General features: G+C 37.9%; 1 protein-coding gene across 1 annotated transcript; it reads right to left on the minus strand.

The window, feature by feature from the left end:
• Positions 1-407: 407 nt before the first annotated feature.
• LOC111825818 (endogenous retrovirus group V member 2 Env polyprotein-like) lies at positions 408-4,347 on the minus strand. Its single transcript, XM_023753138.1, has 2 exons — positions 4,110-4,347; positions 408-2,765 (listed from the first exon to the last, which is right to left on the minus strand). Exon 2 carries the CDS (start codon positions 2,500-2,502, stop codon positions 1,045-1,047), a length of 1,458 nt encoding a protein of 485 aa, XP_023608906.1. The 5' UTR covers positions 2,503-2,765; positions 4,110-4,347; the 3' UTR covers positions 408-1,044.
• Between the last annotated feature and the right edge of the window lie 17,903 nt (positions 4,348-22,250).

Here is a 22,250-nt window from a genome sequence, read left to right on the forward strand (position 1 = left end):
ATCTGTGTTGGTTTATTTTATAATTTAATTCAACATTGATCTATCAATAGTCTCCTAAAGTACAACAAAATTGTCTTCTATAGTGAAACATTATGAAATGTTATAAATCTTGCAAGGCTAGTGGGCTTTCATTACTCTTCTTCTTTACGTTTTCTGCATTTTATTGGAATGCTTATTTCTCTTGAGCTTTCCAATCAGTTTAAGTTACAAACAAATCATTTTCCTCTTTTTACTGTCACAGTATTGAACTTCCATCATTTAGAGCTGCAATCTCTAGAATACCAATTTACTGTCTAAGAACAGTGCACTCACTCCGTTTACCCAGATCGCATTCTGTAACCGGGTGAAAGCTCTTTCTGCTCCCCACATGACGGCCAATAAGTCTAGTGACAAAAAGTTGAGGCAGGGAAAGCAACTTTATTTGGAAAGCCAGCAAGCTGAGCAGATGGTGGACTAGCATCCTAAAGACCCGCCATGAGAAAGTACAGAATTCAGGCTTCTCTTATGTCGGGGGAAAGGGAAAAAAGAGAGGGTTTGAGGTCAGGAGGTGGTTGATGGACACAGACATCTGGATGTCAGCAAGGGCCCAAGGGGGACAGTGAAACTTCTTTCCTTTTGGTTCACAAACTCTGGCTGCTGTGGTGCAGTCATAGAGGCTCCTTTTAAAAAACAATCATTATTTTGGTAGAAACTTCCTTTCTTCTTTGGGGACATAGTCTCAAGCAGGGAGATTGTTTCAGTAATTTCTGGGCTACAGGTTAGAGTCCTTTAATGATGAGCATATCTACATGTAGGACTAAGCAGAAGTTGCTAACTGACATGCCAGGCTTGAGCAAGATGGGGTCACAGAGTCTGGTTACTTATTCTATTACAATTTCCCACTGTCAATTGCTCCATTCCATAATCATGTGGAATTGGGGATAATGGGACATCGTCTCTCATCTGACCACTTCCTGTGATCGGGGTCGGCGAGGTGAGGTTGTGGAACGGAACAATTTGACCTGATCTATGAAATGTTCTTTATGCTTCTCTGAAACATGGGGTTTAAAGATTTACCATGGGCATTTCCCTATTTGTCTTAGGAGTCTTAGCCTTCTTAGCACAGCTCTTAATTATACAGTACATAATTATTATGAATACCATAACTATAAGAAGAAGAATGAGACATAATTTGAGAATACTACCTAGGTTCGACTGGAACCCATTCAGTTTCCTCGAGAAAAGGTCTGTGAACCAGTTTCGCATTCTATCTAACTTTGTTCTGCTCTGATGTCCTAAGGTTTGCTGGCGCCGAGTAGCCTGTTGTCCGATTTGAGCAATATGAGTCTCTACCTCAGAAGAGGAATTGATAGATGTACAGCAAGTAGCGTTAGCAGCAATACAGACTCCGCCTTGTTCAGCTAGCATGTCATCTAAAGCTATACGATTATCAAGTACAACTTTAGCAAGAGAATCCAAGGACGTCTGCAGCCCAGTGAGGGTGGCAGCCATTTCATTTGCAATGATATCTAAGGTTTTGGATAGGTTCCTCAGTACATGTTGGTGAGCTGCCACATTCCACCAAGGAAGGAAGGTGTAGCCAAAGAAATAACTGTCTCCCTCAGGGAGGTCCCGAGCAATCCTAGTGAGGAGAGTGAGGGGACTGGTCCAATGGACAGTTTCTAGAACATTCTGGACAGAGAATGGGGTTACCAAGTAGCCCAATAGGCAGGTTCCACCAACATGCCAACTGTCAAGGCATTTATAGGCCCAGGCCTCATTTTGGGATCCACAAACAAAAACGTACCCCATGGGAGCACATAAGATTCCAGTCATGTTCTGAAAATTAAGGCTGTCCCCTTGGGGAAGGTGACTCAAGATGTTTTCTAACCAGGGGTCAGTGCGAGGCAGGGTCCATGATGGAGTCATATGGCAACTCTGTAAGGGGGTGGGGGTGCCCTTCAGGTGTGTCGCGTTTTGATCCCTCCAGGTTCTGCATAGTTCAGTAGAAGCATAGGCAGAGGACAGATTTGCACATCGTTGTCGAATCAAAGGGAGAGAAACGGGGTCAGTGAAATATGTCTTATTATACTGACAAGCAACAGTAGTTCTTCCATGGGGCGTGGTCAAATTCTTGTGCCCCAAGGACTCAGGCTTTTGACAGTATTTACCTGGAACCGTGGCTGTCAAGCTCTCAGGTGGGGTGAGGAAGAAACAAGGAACAGGAAATTCGTAACTAACAAGCCTCACTCGGTAAACAGCATTAGGGAATTTCATGTCATAAGTGACTTGGAAACTCGGGATCTGAGAGAAATTTAAAACGGGCATGACCAGAGGGTCCGCAGAATCAAGCCCGGAGGAAGGTTTGACATGACAGAGCCAGTAATGGGATAAGTTAGCGGAGGAGGCTATGGATTGAGAGATTCGAACGAAGGAATTGTCCTTCCACGCGGGGGTGCAGCTCCAGCAGAGGGACAGGACACACAACGCAGCCCAGAGCCTCATGCTACTTATCTTGTTCATGAAAGAGTCGCGTTAGGTCTCCTAGGGGCTCTCAAGTCCTAGAAGAGGAGGGACTTCTGGCGGCGCCACCTTTATTCCCGTGTGATGTGTCTGCGGCTTCCGTCCAGCTGATGGGCAGGTGAGTGCGTGTTTAGCAGAACCCTGAGGCTCCCGTCCACTTGGCAGCCAGGTGCTGTTCAGGTCCCTTTTCTCTCCAAGTCTGAAGGAGGACTCGATCTCGCAGGCGAAAGGGGTGCAGGGTCACATCAACAAGATACGCAGACCTGCTGGAGGCAAACTCATGGACAGGAGTTCGAATCGTGCCTAAAGTCTTAACACAGCTATTGCCAGATCTCGCAAAGCACCGGCTGTTTCACCTGCTGGGGCAGAGACCTGGGATGGCCGACCAGACAGAATTTCAAAGGGGCTTAAACTAAACCTGCGTCGGGAGCCATCCTAATCTGCAACAGGGCAACAGCCACGCCTTCCCTAAGTCATATGGGTTTCCTGACATATTTTGGCAACATTCGTTTTCTCGGTTTTTTTCCTGTTGACTGTGGTCTCTAGGAAGAATGTCATTTCCAGTTGATAGGCAGCATTTACCTGCCGAGTGATATTGGGAATGAATGTGGGCCCCTTGTCACTTTGAAGGGTGTTTGGCAATCCGAACCGAGGGATGCTCTCCTTCAGAAGGGCTTAACTACTCCACAGGCCTTTCCAGTTCAGGCGGGGTAGGCTTCTACCCATCCTGAAAAGGTGTCTGCAAACACTAGCAAGTACCTAAAATTTTCAGAGGCTCGAGGCATTTGAGTAAAGTCTATCTGCCAGTCCTCACGGGGCACACCCCCTTTATGTTGAATTCCCGTCTGTGGAGGCTTAGCAGCAGTTCTGAGCACAGATCTCACAACACTGTATAATTTGTTGAACAGTCTTTTGCAAATCAGGCCCCATTGTATGTTTTTGGATCTATTGCAAGGTGGCCTCACCTAAGGGGTGTCGTCATGTTTGTGCCAGAGCACAGCACTCAGGATTGTCTCTGGCAATCAGAAGAGTCCTTGTGCATTGCCTGTCCAGCTTGGTCAAAAGTGAATCCCCATTCCTTGGCTCTTTGTCTTTGTTTAAGTATACCAGCTGGTACTGAGGCAAGGCAGTCTGAGGGAGGAGAGATCCTACCAAGCCTAGATAATCGCCTTCCCTTGCTGCCTTCTCTGTGCCCTGGTTGGCCAATTGATTTCCTTTGATTGTATAGGTTTCACCCTGCTGATGGCCAGGGCACTGCATGATGGCCATGTGTGCGGGTTGGTGGCCTGTATCTAACAACAGCAGAATCTCAGAAGCATATTTAATATCTATGTTATTGGCAGTGAGTTGCCCTCTTTCTTTCTAAATGGCTCCATGGGCAAGTCCTACTAAAAAGGCTTCCTGGGAATGTGTGTGTATATACACACACACACACACACACACACACATACATACATACATATTTACCTGTTTTCCTTCAGCCAGAAGCAGGGCTCTTGTGAGAGCAATGGTTTCCGCCTTTTGTGCTGACCTCCCAGGGGGTAAGGTTTTTTGCCTATAAAGTTCTTTGTAAAGTCACCACCGCGTAACCCCAGAGCAAAGCTTACCTTGGTCCATGAAGCTACACCCATCGGTGAAGAGCTTTAACTCTCGTTCTGCTAACTGGTCAGTCAGGTTCGGCCAGCGAGAATATCCTTGCTCGACGACATGTTCTGGAGTTCACAGAGTCTCAATCCGGAGCAAGTCTCATTGCGTTTAAAGCTGATGTTAATCGTAGCCTCACATTAGGATCGCCTAAAAGGATGGCTTTGTACTTTCCCATTCCTCCTGACGCACGCCAATAAAATCCCTTTCCCTCCAATAAGGAGAGGACGTGGTGGCAGCTGTACATGGTGGTAGGCTGCCCCAGGGTGAATTTCTAAGCAAGTAGCTGCAACGGCCGAAGCCAGGGGGCCGTCGTTTACGGTGTGGTCTAGCTGCTGCAGAAGTAAGCGACCGGTCGTGGAATGTTGCCCAAGTTTGTGTCAACGTGCCAAGACTGATGCGTTGTCTCTCGCAGACATACAAGTTGATTAGCAAGTCTGATAACCCTAAAGCTGTGGCTAAAATTAACTTGTCCTAAGTTGTGTCAAAAGCTGCTTGGCATTCTTTAGTCCAAGTAAGAGATTCCAGAGCCTGTCTTTTTAAAGCCTCATAGATTTTACGACGAGTCTGTAATTTGGAACCCAAATTCGACAGAATCCTGCCAGCTTCCCAAATGCCCTCTATGAGGTCTGCAATTGACTGTTTCTGTCAGGCAGTAGATCGCTTTGACTTTGGGACAGGGAGATGCCCAGGTAAGTAACTTGGTGTTTACATATCTGGGCCTTTCTCTGAGAAACATTCAGCCGAATGATTCAGTCTTAATAGAATGTTCAAAGTGGAGCTTGCTGTCAATGCCATTCACATACTGAAGTAAAAAGTCCTTCATCTAACATAAGGTCCCCAAGATCTTTAGCCAGTATTTCCCAAAATAAGGTGGGAAGTTTGGTTTGTTTTTTTAATTCCAAGAGTATATCTTTTTTTTAAATTACATTTTACATTCAATATTATTTTGTGTTAGTTTCAGGTGTACAGCACAGTGGTCAGACAATCATACACTTACAGGGTGCTCCCCCGATATTTCCAGTACTCACCTGGTACCATACATAGCTATTACAATATTATTCACTGTATTCCCTATTCTGTACTTTACATCCCCATGAATATTTTATAACTACCAATCTGTACTTCTTAATCCCTTCACCTTTTTCACCCAGCTACCCAAACCCCCTCCCCTCTGGCAGCCATCCGTCTGTTCTCTGTATCTATGAAGAGATGGAGAAATTTTTGAATCCCTGTAGCAAAACTGTCTGGTCATACTGCTGGGTTTCCTGTGTTTCTGGGTCTTGCCATTCAAAGCAAACAACTGCTGGAATTCTTTGGCAACTGATATGCAGAAAAGTCCACCCTTCAAGTCCAGTACTGAAAACCATCCATATTGGTGAGCGAAGTATATGAGTTGGGCACCACAGAATGCACGTCCTGAACTATTTCATTTATAGCTTAATATTACATAAATCCTGTTAACTTATATTAAATTTGCACCTCAGCAATTTACTATTTTATTGCTGCTATGAATAGGTTTATCCAACATGTTTTCTAACTAGTTATAATTAACATATAAGGAAGCTATTCATTTTGTGACCAGGCTGATCACTCCAAACTCTTCTTAGTTTTAATACTTTTTTTAGTTTATTATTTTGAGGTTTCTAAGAATACAATCATATTTTTATAAAAATTATAATTTTGCCTCAACTTTCAGTTTTTAAGACTCTTTCTAAAATTTATTGAATACTAGAGGCCTGATGCACGAAGATTCGTGCAAGAATAGGCCTTCCTTCTCCTGGCTGCCAGCACCACCTTCGCTCCGGCCAGAGCCGCCTTCCGCCTCTTGCCTTGTCGCATCAGTTTGCATATTCCCTCCTTATTGGCTGTGGGCACCACCATCTTTGTTGTGAAGTTATGGTCAATTTGCATATTCCATCTTTATTAGATAGAATAATTTACTGATATGGACACAATAATATATATATATATATATATATATATATATATATATATATATATAAAAAGCTAACTGGCCGGTAGGTATAACATGCACTGACCACCAGGGGGCAGACACTCAATGCAGGAGCTGCCAAGCGACAGCAACTTTGCAGAGTGCCCTCTCGCACTCTGGGACCCCTCAGAGGATGTCGGACTGCTGGTTTCAGCCCAATCCCCACACCCGGCCGAGGGACCCCACCTGCCAGAGGGACCCCACTCACTCCACAGACACCCTTTGAGCCCTGGCACCGCCCCAGGTGCAGCCGGCTGGGGAGGGACCACGGGAGGTTGGCTCCAGGGTGTGTCTGGCCCGTCTCGCCCAGTCCCACCCCGCCGGCCACCTTCTAATTAATTTTCTTTCAAAGTGCACAAATTCGTGCACCGGGCCTCTAGTATTACATAATAGTAAAAACAAAAGGGCATTTTGATGGTATTGCCTAAAGTAGGTCATTGGATCTTGAGCATGACACTGTAATTTGCTCAGAGATTTCTACTGATTAAGGAAATATCCATCTCTACCTAATTTATAGATATTTTTGAGGAAATAGAAGTTGAATTTTCAGTTCAGTTTCTTTTGATATGATCTTATCTTTGAGTTATCAGCACTATATTAAAATGATGTATTAGAATCATATTATTGGCATAATTAACATAAGGAACTGGAATACTGAACATCCCTTATGTTGTAGGAAAATTTCCCAATTTCATTATGGAGTGCACTTTTTAACCCTTTGCGGTCCAATTTTATTTTTGGAATTCAAACAGTCTGTTCCAAATTAATTGACGGGATTGAATGTTGAACCAGTTTGCGGTGTCTCACCCTTGACGTTGGACCTGCTCCTAGCGCCTGGTCTGTCAAGTCAGCCTCCACGTTGGACCGAAAAGGGTTAACATGCACCAATATTAATATTTTATTTTGGACTTTTTTGCACTTATGTCCATTAGCAATATGTATTGGCAAGGTTTTTTTGTGATTTTTTTTCTTTTTAAGATCTTTATCACATTAATGAAAAACAACAACTCAATTTTAAATAGTACCAATTTGCATCTAAATAATTAAAGAAGAATTGTAAAGAACAAGTAGCCTAAGATTTAATTGGGAATATGTGTATTTTAGTCTTATGAGGTACCCTGGCTGGTGTGGCTCAGTTGGTTGAGTGACATCCCATGCACCGAGAGGTCACTGGTTCCCCATCAGGGCACATGCCTGGGTGGTAGTCTCGATCCATAGTAGGAGGTGTGCAGGAGGCAACCAGTCAATGTTTCTCTCTTTCTTCCTCTCTCTCTAAAATCAATCAAAACATATTTTTAAAAAATAAAGTCTTATGAGGTAATTTATTCTAAACTGGTACAAAATTTATAATTTTTATCAGTTTTAAAACTAATCTCCTATATTTTCTTTCTTTTTTTTTTTTATTTTGCAACTTGATGGGGTTTTTTCCTTGTCTGTCTTTTTTTTTTAACTTATTTTATTTTTTATTGAATTTATTGGAGTGACATTGGTTAATAAAATGATATAAATTTCAGGGGTACAGTGCTATAATGCATCATCTGTAGTTTCTCCTACATTTTCTACTAGCTTCACTAGACCCGGTGCTACTTCTTCCTGAATGTTTAGAACATGAACAAGGCACTGGTTAAACTTTGCCTAGTATCTCATATATTTTATGTGATGTTTATGTGTTTCATTTGGTGCTATTTTTGTCAAGTTTTGATGTCAATATTACCCTTGCTTCATAAATACAAAGTTTCTTTTTCCTCTGGTGAATAGTTCGGAAGGATTATCAGAACTCACTGGTGAATTTGAGACCGCAGTGCTTTGCTGGTTAACACACGGATTATATTCCAAGCTCTTTCAGGTAACTGCTCTGCTAAAATGCTTAATATTTTAGTGGTGAATTTTGATATTTTATTATTTATTGGAAAAATATTTTAGTAAGGTTTTCCAATTTATTTGCATTATTAAAGCAAAATATGCTTTTTTGTAATTCTATCTAGTTTGTCTTTTATGTGTCTCTGCATTTTACTATTTTAAACATCATTTGATTAGTACTTTTAGGAAATTTTTTTGCCTCTAATTTATTGGGTTTTTCAAAGAATCACTCTATTGATTTGATTATTAAATCTACTTTTTTGTTTTCTCTTTCACTAATATCTATCTTTGTCTTCACTAATTCCTTCTGAATGGTTTTCTTGGACTTACTTTGTTTCCTACATTTCTTATTCAATTCTAATTTTAATGCATTGTGTTCAGAGAATGAGATACTTTTCATTTAATAGAATTAGCTGCAGTTTCCTGCATAATACAATATGTGGTCAATTTAGTTGATGTTCTAGGCACTTTATCCTGTGTTTTCATGGTATAAAATTACATAGCCTATGTGGCACTTCCTACTATGAAACAATTCTATGGCCCACTCATACCCCCAGAGTTTTGTGTTCCAAGTAAGGATCTCCTGACGAAATACTTCAAGTCTTGAAGGACAGTGTCCAAGATACATAAAAATATACACAATCCTCAGTATGTTTATTCATTTGGCCAAAATTTCACACTGCTTGGCTTCTACTGTTTGCAATTAGTAGACTGGGTTTGGGCCATGTACTAGTGTCATTGGAGATGAAGGTCTGTTTGTTTGCTTAATTTGTGTCATTTTAATTGGTGTTAGAAATGGAGTAAATTGGAAATACCTTAACATTGCCATCTGTAGCTGGAAGTATTACACTTTATGTTTACTAAAATAGTTTAAATTTTATTTTATCCTGATGAAGCTTATGAGTTTTTGAAACATTCAGTGTAGAGAAAAAAAAAACTTATATCAACTTTTTAACCTTCTCTACCAGAAAACATTTAAGAGGCTTTTAAATTTTTCAATTTTTATCTGTTATTATGATGTTCAGAACTTTGTCATTATAGTAGACTGAATAAAACTCCATACAAAGGCACATAGAGATTACAGATAATATATCACAAAAAATGAAATGTAATGCCATGCCAAGCTTGAAACTGAGAAATTATCTAAGGTGCCAGAAATAAAGAGGGAATTCAAAGTCAGAAAGATAATTGTAGTGAACATAAAATTGTTCATAAGAACTTACAGGAAAGTGGGCCTCATGCCAATCTGGGAAACGTGGTTGGAATTGATCCACCTTTATAAGTGTTACCTTATCTGTAGTAAGGGACTGAAATCTCAGCCAACAAGCCTGAAAGTTTTGTAAAAATTATGACAGGAGGTTAAACGGAACTTCTATTGAGTCAGAGTTGACAACTTGGGTCCACAGATGAAAACACAGGCACTAAACATCTCTTATTCTAAAAATAAATATCAATGTCTGGGGCCTCCTGAAAGTTTCCAGAACTGTCCCTACTATAATTAACTACCACCCAAGACCAAATATAAATGAAACAAAAGCAGAGCAACTCTTGGGAGTTGGACTGAAGTCTACAGCATTGTGGGGAGTAGACTACCCCCAGGGAGAATGTAAACTTACTAATATCTTCATTTTTCATAGTGAAGAGTAAATATATATGATCAAGGGGATAAAACATGAAATAAAAACTTTTAGAAAACAAGGAAGGTATCAAAAACTAATCAGTTATTTTAAAATGACAGAAGTAAAGATTTTTCTATCTTGTTAAACAAAGATAGGAAAAATTTTGAGTGTCTAATGAATAATAAATGCAAATGCATCTCTAATGAATAATGCAAAGGCAAATATATATTAAAAACTCTTGAGCTCATGATAACCCTACAGACTAAATGTTAATTCAGCATTGTTTGAAATAACATGAACTTAAGAAATATAGAACAAAAAATAAAATTAGAACATCTCTATTTTGTAATCCTTAAAACCTAATTTATATAGATAACGATCATCAAAAGATGAAACAAAAAGAGACTGATGGGAAATTTGCAACAGAGAGTTTAAGCTGTCACTTGCTGAACTGGAGCATCACTAAATGTGGGGCAATTTAATGTACAACAAATTAATGGTAGGAGAAAAGTGAGAGGAAGTAGAGAGGGAGATTATTCTAGAACAAAATCTCTTAAGAAAAAAGATCAAATGCAATGAGTGGCCCATGTTTAGATCTTAATTCAAACAAACCAGCTTGAAAAAAAAGGTTTTTTTGAAAAAACTGTGGAAATTTAAGGCTTGAGTATTAGATTAGAGAAAGTGTTAGTAGTAATATTTTTAGGTATAATCAAACTGTGTTTATGTAAGAAAATATACATATTTGTTATAAATGCATATATAAATACATAGGAAAATGCTATGAAAGCTGAAATTAGCTTTAAATGACTTCAGTAAAAGAGTAAAAACAAAAAACAAAAGGCATAAATGACAGTGACAAAAAATTGATGGTTGTTGAGTCTGGGTATATGGAGGCTCATTATACTTATATTTACACTTTTTTTGTATGTTTAATTATTTTACCAAAACTTTAAATTATATATGATGCTTAGTAACTGCTTTAATAAAGCTATTTGACACTAGTTTAGAATGTTGGTTTTATTTGCCTATAGACATTCCTAAAATGGCAAGCAGATTTCCTAAGATAAAATTAACCTCTAGGCTTAACCTTGTAAAACTCTAACATAAATATTGAAGTCAAAACAAAAAAGTATCAACATAAAACTTAAGAAGTAGGGGGGAATGTCAAGGGGAGAAAAAAAAAGGAGACCTATGTAATACTCTTTGTAATACTTTAAGCAATAAAAAAAATATATAAAATTTTTAAAAAAGAAGTAGGATGAATTACATTTCTGAACAATATAATAGGCTAGTTGCCTGAATCAACCCTTCCACCAAAGGCAATATGTATTCCTTGATATAATACAGAAAATATCTTTTATGATGCATTATGGAGTTAGGATGAGAGTAAGAAATTTTCAGGTCTAAAAAAAAAGTAGAAAACTGCTGACTGCATTCAACCTGAAGGTATTTGCCTTTGAAAGAGTAACAATATTATGTTCTTCCTGAAAGAATTTGAGCACCATGGATTATGTCATCCCATAGGAATCACCCACAAATCCTATTACTGCCTTAGTAATTACCAAAAAAAAAAATTGATTCTTCAAACCTGGGTGCAAAGCTGCAAAAGGGAAATATCATTGTTGATAACTGGCAACCAAAATCTGTTTTGAAGACCAAATTGAAATGATTCTCATTGAGAGAAAACTCAGGCAAAAATTTCATTCAGCATGATTCAGAACTATTGGTATGCCTGGGCATTGGAAAGAACAAATAAAAATTCTCTCTGGAGAAGACCTTTCCTTCCAAGTCCTTAAAGATTGTTCAAAAATAAAATTCTAAGGAAAATAAGCATCATAGCAATATTTTTCTGCTATATCTCCTCGGGAAAGGGAGACAAAGAAAAAATAAATAAATGGGACTACATCAAACTAAAAGGCTTTTGCACAGCACAATGTAAAGGCAACACACTGAAAGGAAGAACATATTCGCCAATGATACATCTGATAAGGGGTTAATATCCAAAATTTATAAAGAACTTATACAACTCAGCACCAAAAAAACAAAGAGGCCCACACCAAGACACATCATAATTAAAATGCCAAGGGTTAAATTCAAAGAGAGAATCAAAATCAACAAGAGAAAAGCAGTTACCTGCAAGGGAGCGCCCATATGACTGTCAGCTGATTTCTCAACAGAAACTTTGCGAGCCAGAATGGAGAAGCAAAAAATATTCAAAGTGATGAAAAGCAAGGATCTACAACCAAGATTAACTCTACCCAGCAAAGCTATCATTTAGAATTGAAGGTCAGATAAAGAGCTTCACAGACAAGGAAAAGCTAAAAAAGTTCATCACTACCAAACCAGTATTACATGAAATGTTGAAGGATACTCTTTAAGAAAAAGAAAGAAAAATATAAAAAATATGAACAATAAAATGGCAATAAATACATATCTATCAACAATTGAATATAAAAATCAAAATAAACGAACAAGGAATCTAATGAACAAAATACACTGATGAATAAAATAGAACCAGAGGCATGGAAACAGGGAACAGACTGATGAATCTCAGAGGAAAAGGGGAAGGGGGGGCAGGAAGAGATTAACCAATGAACTTATATGCATATATATATTACCTATGGACACAGACAATAGGGTGGTAAAGGCCTGGGGTTGGGCAGGAACCAGGTAGAGGGGGACAATAGGGGAGGGGCGGGGGAAAGAGGTACATCTGTAATATTTTCAACCATAAAGATTTTTTTTTAATTTTTCCAACAACAAATGGATTCAGTATAGTTGAAAAAATATAAAAATAAAAGAGTTGTTATATATATTTTTAAAAAACTCCTAAAAGAAAACATCAGAGAAAGACTTCACAAATCTTCAAGTGGGCAAAGTTTTTCAGATTGGAAACAAAAAGCATGAACCATGAAAGACAAAGTAATTTTTCTCTTTGAAAGTTGCCATAAGAAAAGAAAATGACAAGACACCGGACTAGGAGAAAATTATATCTCAGGAAAAATTAATAAATACCTAAATAAACCTTAAAAAATAAAATAATAACATCTTTATGAGTTATTAGAATAAGACAACATGCACAGCAACCTTAAGTTCTTAAATAGGTAAGGTAATGAATGAAGTCAACATATCATAATATCCGTGTATTGTCTGCAAGGGAACTTTAAAAATTGACTTTAGATTTTGATATAGTTTAAAATGGAACCATTTATATTAAAGAAGCAGATTTGATAACTTTCATTATTTTTTTAAAATGAGAAAAGAAAACATTTCATTATCCCAAAAGTCAAAAAGTCAAGAAAGGAAAGGAAGAGAAGCCTACATTCAGAATGAAAGTACAAAATAAATATAAAATTATCAGACTTAATTTTTCAAATACTTATAAGAAGACACATCAAAACATAAGGGTGAAAGTAAAATGATGGAATGAGTTTTACCATGAAAATTACCATCAAGCCCTGACCGGTTTGGCTCAGTGGATAGAGTGTCAGCCTGCGGACTGAAGGGTCCCAGGTTCAATTCCGATCAAGGGCATGTACCTTGGTTGCGGGCACATCCCCAGTAGGGGGTGTGTAGGAGGCAGCTGATTGATGTTTCTCTCTCATCAATGTTTCCAACTCTCTATCCCTCTCCCTTCCTCTCTGTAAAAAAAATCAATAAAATATATTAAAAAGAAAAAGGAAATTACCATCAAAAGACAGTCATAGTATTAATATAAGAAAAAATAGACATTAATGAAAAAAAAGCATTGCTGAAGATAAAGATGATTACTTCATGGTGAAAAAAATATTCTATTCCCCAGGAAGGTTTTAATTCTAAATTTTAAATTTGGATGAACCTAGTAACATGATAAAACATATGAAAACTTAGAGAAAGGGAAATAGAATTTATGTTCTTACCAAGTTGGTCAGGGTTCAATGTTCCAAAAATAAATTATTTTCTCTTAAAAAATGTCAACTACATTCTAGTACAATCTAACTCTCTGATTTAAGGATATTCCCTATTCACACAATGACCAAAGCATTTTGTGTCCACTTGGCCCCAATAACCAGTCACCCTCCTTTTCACAAAAGCTCCACAGATGGAAAATACACAGTGTGGGTATATTTCACTCGATTCATTTCTCCTGCTGTTAGCACAGCACATTCCTGGGCTAAATCCCTCTTTAACTGATGCTGCAGAAAAACTGTGACATAAAATGATCAATGTTGTGCCATTGGTGTCTAAAGATGAAAAATGAAAAGTTGAAATGTTTATTTTGGACTCAACAGTGAGCATATTGGAAAAGATTTAAAATGTTGATAAAATAATTTTTCTTCCCTGCACTTTCGTTTTTGCAACAGGTTGATCCTCTCCTACAAAACACATGATCTTCGTGAGTACATACCATGTGTCAATCATAAAACAAAGAAACTTGTGACATTTGTGTGGTAAGTAATCCTTAAGTTACATCTCTGCTAGTGATGACATTAACCTGGAAATATTTGAAATTTGCATTTGTTCTAAATTTTCTATGGTTACAATTTTTTAAGTTATTAAAAATGCATTCAACATGATTATAAAAATTCAGCTCTGATAATCATAGTTTAGATATAGTTTTATGTCCTTTACACAGCAAACATTGCTGAAAATTTTTTTAAATTTTAGTACATTAAATCTTCTAAAGGATCTTTAATGTCATTTTTTTTCTGGTATAGCTTTTGGTGAACCAAATAATTCTTTGAATATAAGTATCCACTCTATAATGTAGATAATTTTGATGCTGATATTTTTACATTATATACACTCTAAAGCAGGGGTCCTCAAACTTTTTAAACAGGGAGCCAGTTCACTGTCCCTCAGACCTTTGGAGGGCCGGACTATAGTTTAAAAAAAAACTATGAACAAATTCCTATGCACACTGCACATATCTTATTTTGAAGTAAAAAAACAAAACGGGAACAAATACAATATTTGTATTTGCATGTGGCCCGCGGGCCGTAGTTTGAGGACCCCTGCTCTAAAGATATATTAGTTGCTGTAAACTATCAAAGACTTATAGAATTATAAAAACAGGATTTAACATGAAAGTTCATATGTTTAGTGATTTAAACATTTTTCTGAAAATGTGCTTAGTTTTGATGTGGTGAAAACAGAACTTCATATGTTTATAATGGCTATTTTCTTCCAAGTGTGTATATGGACTTATATCATTGAGACCTTCCACTTCTTTCCCTGGAAAACATTAGAAAAATATTGATTAAATCTAGCTTTCAGTTTGTGGGCAGGAATATGATTAAATTATCTCCCAATAACCTATGTTATATTTAAAGACACTGAGATGCTGATTTTAGTTTCCTTGATACACTCTTCTAAGACTTAAAATCCTCAGAGTTATGAATTTAATACCAAGCAAGGTTTTTTAAACCAATCACCTCTTCCCTTAGATGGTGGTCACTTCTTGGGTGAGGAAGACATTCCCAGCCATGGCTGGAAATCAAAGAGTCAAGGGAATTTTAATCAAATCGTGTTATCTCGATAAAACAAATAGTCCAAGGCGGTAACTGCCTCTCCACATTTCAGTAAAGCACTCTTTCTAATGTTAAGGCTCAATTTAGAGTTGTGACAGAAACACAAGTCAAACTAGCTCAATCAAAATGTGGCGTCGCCCTAAAATCCAAGGAAAAGCAGCTCCAAGAACCAAAGGGGTAACTGGAACCTGGGAGGTTCAGGTCCTCAGGGCTCCCTGCCCTTTCCTAATCTCTGTTTCTTTTGTGCGTGGGCCTTATGCTCTTCTACCATAGCTTAGCTTCTTGCATATCATCAGGGACATGCCGCCAGAGTCTCTGGGTTCATGCCTGGATTACAGAAGCAATGCCTGACAGTAGCAAAACAACAAAATGAAAAATAGAAAGTAAAAGATTTCCTCTCATGTAATAGGGGAAAAATAAAGGCCATTTTATCAAAACTAAAGGACAATGGTCCCAAAATTTTAACTGATACCCAAGAGTCTAGCAAAATGAAAGGAGATAGAGTGGCAACCACCATTCCTACATTCTTTCAGTCTTTGAAGATTAGAATAATATATTGAAATTTCTGCAGAAACGTTATTATGCTTCAAACATAACTCTTTAAAAGGGTGGAATGTTTTCCTTCTGGCCCTCTTTACATGGCCCTTGTTGGCTATGACTTCCTAGGCCAGCAAAAGTAAGGTGCGGCTTCTGCCAGTGGCCAAGTCATTGTGTATCCCTACTTCCCTACACTCGGGGATGCACTAGAACCACTGTAAGGTTAACTTCTGTGCCCAAACTCTATGTAAAACATCCGCAGCTTCTTCTCTAAATGGAGAACCAAGTGGTGTTTCAGATAACCTGGTAGCAGCATCAGCTCAGAAACCATACGCCAGAATCTTCAGTCTGAATCTTCCACTGACTCCAGTGCATAGTTAGCCTGGTAAGTAGCGGTACACTCCTTTGGGAATGGATCAGAGGAATGTTTATCTTATGTGCTTGTGGTTTTGGAAGGTCCTCCCAGAAGAATCTGTAATCAGTGGGTCCTGGGTCAGTGCACTGGCTTTGATCTGAAACCGGGGAAAGAACTACGTATTTTTCCGTTGCAGTGGCTGATATCAGCCTTCCACTTGCCAAGTTTTTATTTTTTATTTTTTTTATTTAATTTTTTTGGCCAGGCATGCCAAGTCACATCCGAATTAGTAATTTACAGATCTCACCATTTGTTCACCAGGATCTGTTAGCCATCTGAAGATACCTGGGGGTCATGTCTACCTTGCCTCAGATAGGTAAGTACCACTAACTGGCTTCTGCAGTTCCTGATAACATCATCCCCAACATACTAGGAAGGCTATGTATCCCCTAGAGTCAAGCCAGACTATGGAAGAAAACCATGAACAAACTTCTCAAAGACACGGAGGTCTCCCTCAGACTTTCCAATGGCTGAGGGAATCAAATCTTTACGATGCCATACAGTGTGCAGACATTGTAATTGCATGGGTCGTGTTTCAGTACTGGCTCAGCTATTTACTAACTGTGACATTTACTTCTCTGAGCTTCCATTTTTCTCAGCTGCAGGAAGATAAAAATATCTACCTTGCTGGGTTGCTTTTAAGGTTCAAAAAACTCTAGCACAATGCCTGGGACATATATGCACTCAAAAAATATTTCTACTCCTTCCTTCCTTCCTCCCTTCCTTCCTTCCTTCCTTCCTTCCTTCCTTCTTTCTTCTTCTTCCTTCCTGTCATAAGGAAAACCATAACATCCTCTCACTTTTCATACCCACCTTTTACCATTCTCACAAAACCCACTCACTTTGTCTATAATTTTCACCTACAATCCTCAAAAATAGTGAAGGCATTAAGCAATGTCAGTGATTCCTTCCCTTCTTTTTCTGGTGTCTTTTCCCAGGTGGGTTTTTTTTTCCAATTTCCACTGAGAATTCGGGTAAATATGCCAAATTTGTAGTGAAGGCTTGTCCTACCATTATAAACTAAAATAAGAAAATTAAGATATTGGTAGGAATTGTAGAAATGGCAAAAGTTTATCTATATAATACATATCCTGGAAAATTACTTTTTTCCTAAGAAATGGGTAGTATTAAAATTGAAAAAGTTTATCCTCTTGCAAATATTAATTCCAAAGCATATTTTTTTCTAAATACTATAATTAATTCATAGAGATTTTTAAAAACCATATTCATTTAACACCAATATAATGGAAACTATGGCCTGAAACTATAAGCTACCAAGTTCTCTGTTTCTTTCACTTGAGCCTCTATTTCATTTTTTTTTAACACAGATCAAGGGTCAGCAAACTACATTCTTTGAGAAAATCTGGCCCACCACCTGTTTTTGTAAAGTTTCACTGGACATAGTCACGCCCATTCATCCACTTATTGTCTATGGCTGTTCTTCGGCTACAACAGCAGGAGTGAGTAGTTGTGACAGACACCATCTATGCTAAAATATTTACTCCTTGGCCTTTTACAGAAAAAGATTGCCAGTCTCTAACATAGATCGTGTGGGATGTCACGGACGACTTACTCAAGTTCACATCACAAATAGTTAAACCAACATCAGCCATGTAAGCATTGCTGAATACATCTGAACCCATTGTATGAAAGCCTATGTTTAGAGTTCTTGTTTTCTTTCTTATACTGGTAACATTTTGAATCTGTGTAAGGGAATGGTCATCTTTCTAAAGGTGAACCGAATACTGAGTGAGTTCTTCTCTAACACTAACTAGAATTACAAACCTTATAGATGGGTCTTCCAAATACGATCTATGGACACTATAAATAAATGGTTAATTCTGTATAAAATTTCTGAAGCATTCTTAATGAGAGCCCTAGAACACAACTTTCCTTTTTAGGATTGCCACAAGCAAACTCTGTAACCTCAGGTTACACACTCTACTACCCAGGCTTCAGCTAAAGTTCTGTAATTTCCGGAGACATAAGGAAGCAGTGTAAAGGTTTCAGCACTGCAACAATAAAGCACAGAAACTGACCACACATGCTGTTTTGTTACAACTGAACGCAGGTAATTTATGGCAAATGCTTATCCCATTTTCATCAATCATGCCTTGAAGCTTACTGGTAAGATTCCCATTTGTTAAGAAGGAATAAAAACGCTGAAGCAGCACCCTGTCAGTTAGATTTCCTTGGCTGAGCGTGGCTTCTGGTGATTTTTTGGTAGGGAGACGGCTCTCGTTCTTTCCGTTGTTATTAGCTTGTCAATCTCTTGGAAATTCCCAGTTTGATTTCTATTTGCGCCATCTCACTGGTTTTAATCTTATTTTCTAAAAGTATGTTTCCTGGAACGCAGGCCCCTGCTGAATCTAAAGCACGCTTGCTCTTGGATTATGAGGCTTTTTCCTGCCACCTCAGTTCTTCATTCCCTCTCCTCCTGCCTCCCTTCCTTCACTTGCTCACTAAAACATTACTTGGGATAGATAGCATCTGTGAAGGGAAGAAATTGTTTTTGAACAAGTCAAAACCCAAAGGATCACGGGCTCAATTCCCAGTCAAGGGCATGTACCTGGGTTGCAGATGCCATCCCATGCCCCGGCGTGGGCGAGTGTGGGAATCCACCAATTGATGTGTCTCTCTGACAACACGCTTTTAATAATTTTTACATAGCAAACAGCACGATATAGGCACTTAGTTTTTGTACTAAAAGACGATTTCCTACTTAAGACTTTAAGATTAGGAAGAAACATTAAAAAGCTTGTAAAGTGTTGTTGAAAATTTAGGATAGGGTCTTGACTCACTGATAAGTGGTAAGCACCCATAAAGTAAATGGATATTTATCTTCACATCCACTTGTATGTTAAACAGAGCTACTGTAAACCAGTTAGAATTAGGGAAATGCATTATCCAAGATCGATATATTTCTAGGGACTATAGACACATACTGAACACTTTTCCCAGCCTCCAGAAACCGGCAACTAGGGAGGAAAATCCTGTATCAGAAACAGAGGGAAGGGGTGGATGAACTGCCCGTGAAGTTTCGTCAGCTCCCCGAGGGTCCCAGTTAGGTCTGTGTGGGGTCACTCTTACTGAACTTGATCAAATATCCCCGAAAATGAACAGGGAAGTTTCTTATCAGAAGTTCAAGAGAAAAGAAAATATAAACCTCTGAGTCTTTTCAAATTCAGCACAGCCCTATATATCTAAGGTGCCAGATAGCATTCTCTATGCCCCTCACAGCTCACGTTTTCTTGCTTTCCTTTATAAGAATCTTGGCTGCATGGCTCTGCTAAGCTCCAGGAATGGTGAAAATGTTCCTTGCAGCCAAGTCTTGTTCTCTGGGAGAAGAGACCACAGGCAGGCAGGCTCTAGTTTATTGAAAGGGCTATATTTTAAGTATTCCTTGGAATATAAATCGTTTAGTACTTGGAGTTAATTCCATAGAAACCATGCTATGAATGAGATCTACCCTCTTTGTAAGTTTGCCAAAGTCTTTTAACCTATATTGTTCTAAAATCATTGTTGCAATGGCACTATTTTAATTACAGTTATCTACCACTCGACTTTTTTTAATATCAATTTTTTTTCTTTCACCTGGTTACAGAGGTATAGAAATAGACTCATAGTTGCCAGAGGGGAGAGGATAGGGGGCTGGGTGGAAAAGGTGAAGGAATTAAGAAAAAAAAAAAGCCACCTCGTATGGGTGAAACAGTATGGGTGAAAGAGGGATAGATGGTGATGGAAAGAGACATGAGCTGGGGTGGTGAATATACAATACAGTATAATTTTATTAACCAAGGTAGCCCTAATAAATTTAATAAAAAAAAGAAAGGAAGGAAGAAAAAAAGAAACAAACAAAGGAAGACAGAAAGGAGGAAATGAGAGATATGACATCAAGACATATTCTACAGATATTTAAAGTATAACGAAATAGTCTAAAAAACTTTATGAAAATAAATTCAAAACTTACATGAAATGGACAAACTCCTTTAAATATTTACACAAACAAAGCTCATTAAAGATAAAATACATAACCTAAGTAGCCTTATATATACTAAAGACATTTAATTTGTAATTAAAAACCTTCCTGCTTTCAAAATTCCACATCTAGGTTGCTTTCTTTTTTTAATTTAAATTCTTTATTGTTGAAAGTATTACACATGTCTCCTTTTTCTCCCATTGATCTCTCCCCAACTACTCCCACCCCCCAGCACATGCCCTCACCCCCCTACTGTCTGTGTCCATGGGTTATGCTTATATGCATGCATACAAATCCTTTGGTTGATCACTTACCACCACCCCACTCCCCTGCCTTCCCTCTGAGATTCACACCAAGGTTGCTTTAATCATAAATTCTTCTAAATGTTTAAGGAAGAATTAATACCAATTCTTTATAAAAATCTTTTTAAAAATTGAAGGATAGGGAATACTTTCCAACTTACTCTATGAAGCACTGATTCCAACATCAGACAAAGACACTGCAAGAAAATATCCCTCACAAACATAAATGCAAAAATTCTAAAATTTTCAACAAGTTAAGCTATATAAAAAAGAGGACAACATTCATGACCAAGTGAAGTTTTCTTAGGAATGTCAGGCCGATTTAACATTCAGAAGTCAACAAATGCAATTCTTATATTTGCAAACTAAAAAGAGAAAAAAATATATCATTTCAATGGATGTGTAAAAACGTATTTTACAATATCCAACCTCTATTCCAAATTGTGAAAACTCAGCAGATTAGGAAAAAAGGAGAAAAATTTTACAACATGATAAAGCATCCAAAAACCTACTCTAACCATGAAAAAGCCATGAGACAAACTAAAATGAGAGACATTGTCTAAAATCCCTGACCAGCACTTCTCAAAAATCTCAAAGTCTTCAAAAGAAATGTTTGAGAAACAGTAATGTCTCCTTAGACTCATTTGGGCTGCAACAACTAACTGTAATATGATATTTTGGATTGCATCCTGGAAAAAGAGATTAGGGGAAGACTGATGAGTTTCAAATAAAGTATGGAGTTTAGTCAATAAAAAGGGAACAAAATACTGATACATGCAAAGACATAAATGACTCTTAAAAGCATGATGCTACGTGAAGGAAATCGGTTGAAAAAAAGAGTATATGTTGCGTATTATTCCAATATTAGCATATTATTCCAATACTGGGGATAGCTGCCTGACACAATTGTGGGGTTACAGTCTCAGAGAAGTCTTCCTACTCTCTGAAAGAGTTTTTAGATTCTTCCATCTTTTTAGGTGTTTTATGGATGGTCAACTTGTTCCAGAGAGACCTTCCATTCTCTTTACATGGGAAAACTACGTTTTTCTAAAAACAGAATAATTTTTTTAAATTTTTATTGAATTTATTGGGATGACATTGGTTAATAAATTTTATAGGTTTCGGGTATACAAACCTATAATACATCATCTGTATATTGCATGTGTGTTCACCACCCTAAGTCAAGTCTCCTTCCCTCACCATTTATCAACTGTCAGTCTATTCTCTGTATCTATGAGTCTGTTTCTATATTGTTTGTTACTTCATTTTGCTCATTAGATTCCACATGTAAGTGAAATCTTATGGTACTTGTCTTTTTATGACTGGCTTATTTCATGTAGCATAATACTTCCAGGTCCATCCACGCTGTCGCAAAGACAAGGTTTCCTTCCTATTTACGGATGAGTAGTATTTCATAGTGTAGATGTACCACAGCATTTTTTATAACAAAATTCACAATTTATTTACATTGAAATAAACTAGACAAAGTCGACTTTCTTCACCAAAAAAACCCAGCAATATTTTCTGTATTATTTCTAGATTACCTTCTGTCTTTTTTCAAAATTTATCTACTGCCTCATCTTGATTTACAAGCAAAACCTAGAGAACCTACAAAAATGTGTTTTGTGGTTACCTAGGAATGTACTACAGCTTTTTTATCCACTCACCTACTGATGGGCACTTGGGCTATTTCCAAACCATGGCTATTGTAAGTAACACTGCAATGGACATCGGGGTGCACATGTTCTCTACAGTTCGTGCTTCGCGGTTCTTCAGGTCTATTCCCAGCAGTGGAATGGCTGGGTCTTAACCACTGGTTATCCTGGCAAAAGGGAAAGCCAGTTTCAAATTCATCATTTAGGACACCCTTAGCCCATCCTCCTTGG

The sequence above is a fragment of the Myotis lucifugus genome, unplaced genomic scaffold (assembly GCF_000147115.1).
Source record: "Myotis lucifugus unplaced genomic scaffold, Myoluc2.0 scaffold_1, whole genome shotgun sequence".
Taxonomy (NCBI): Eukaryota; Metazoa; Chordata; class Mammalia; order Chiroptera; family Vespertilionidae; genus Myotis; species Myotis lucifugus.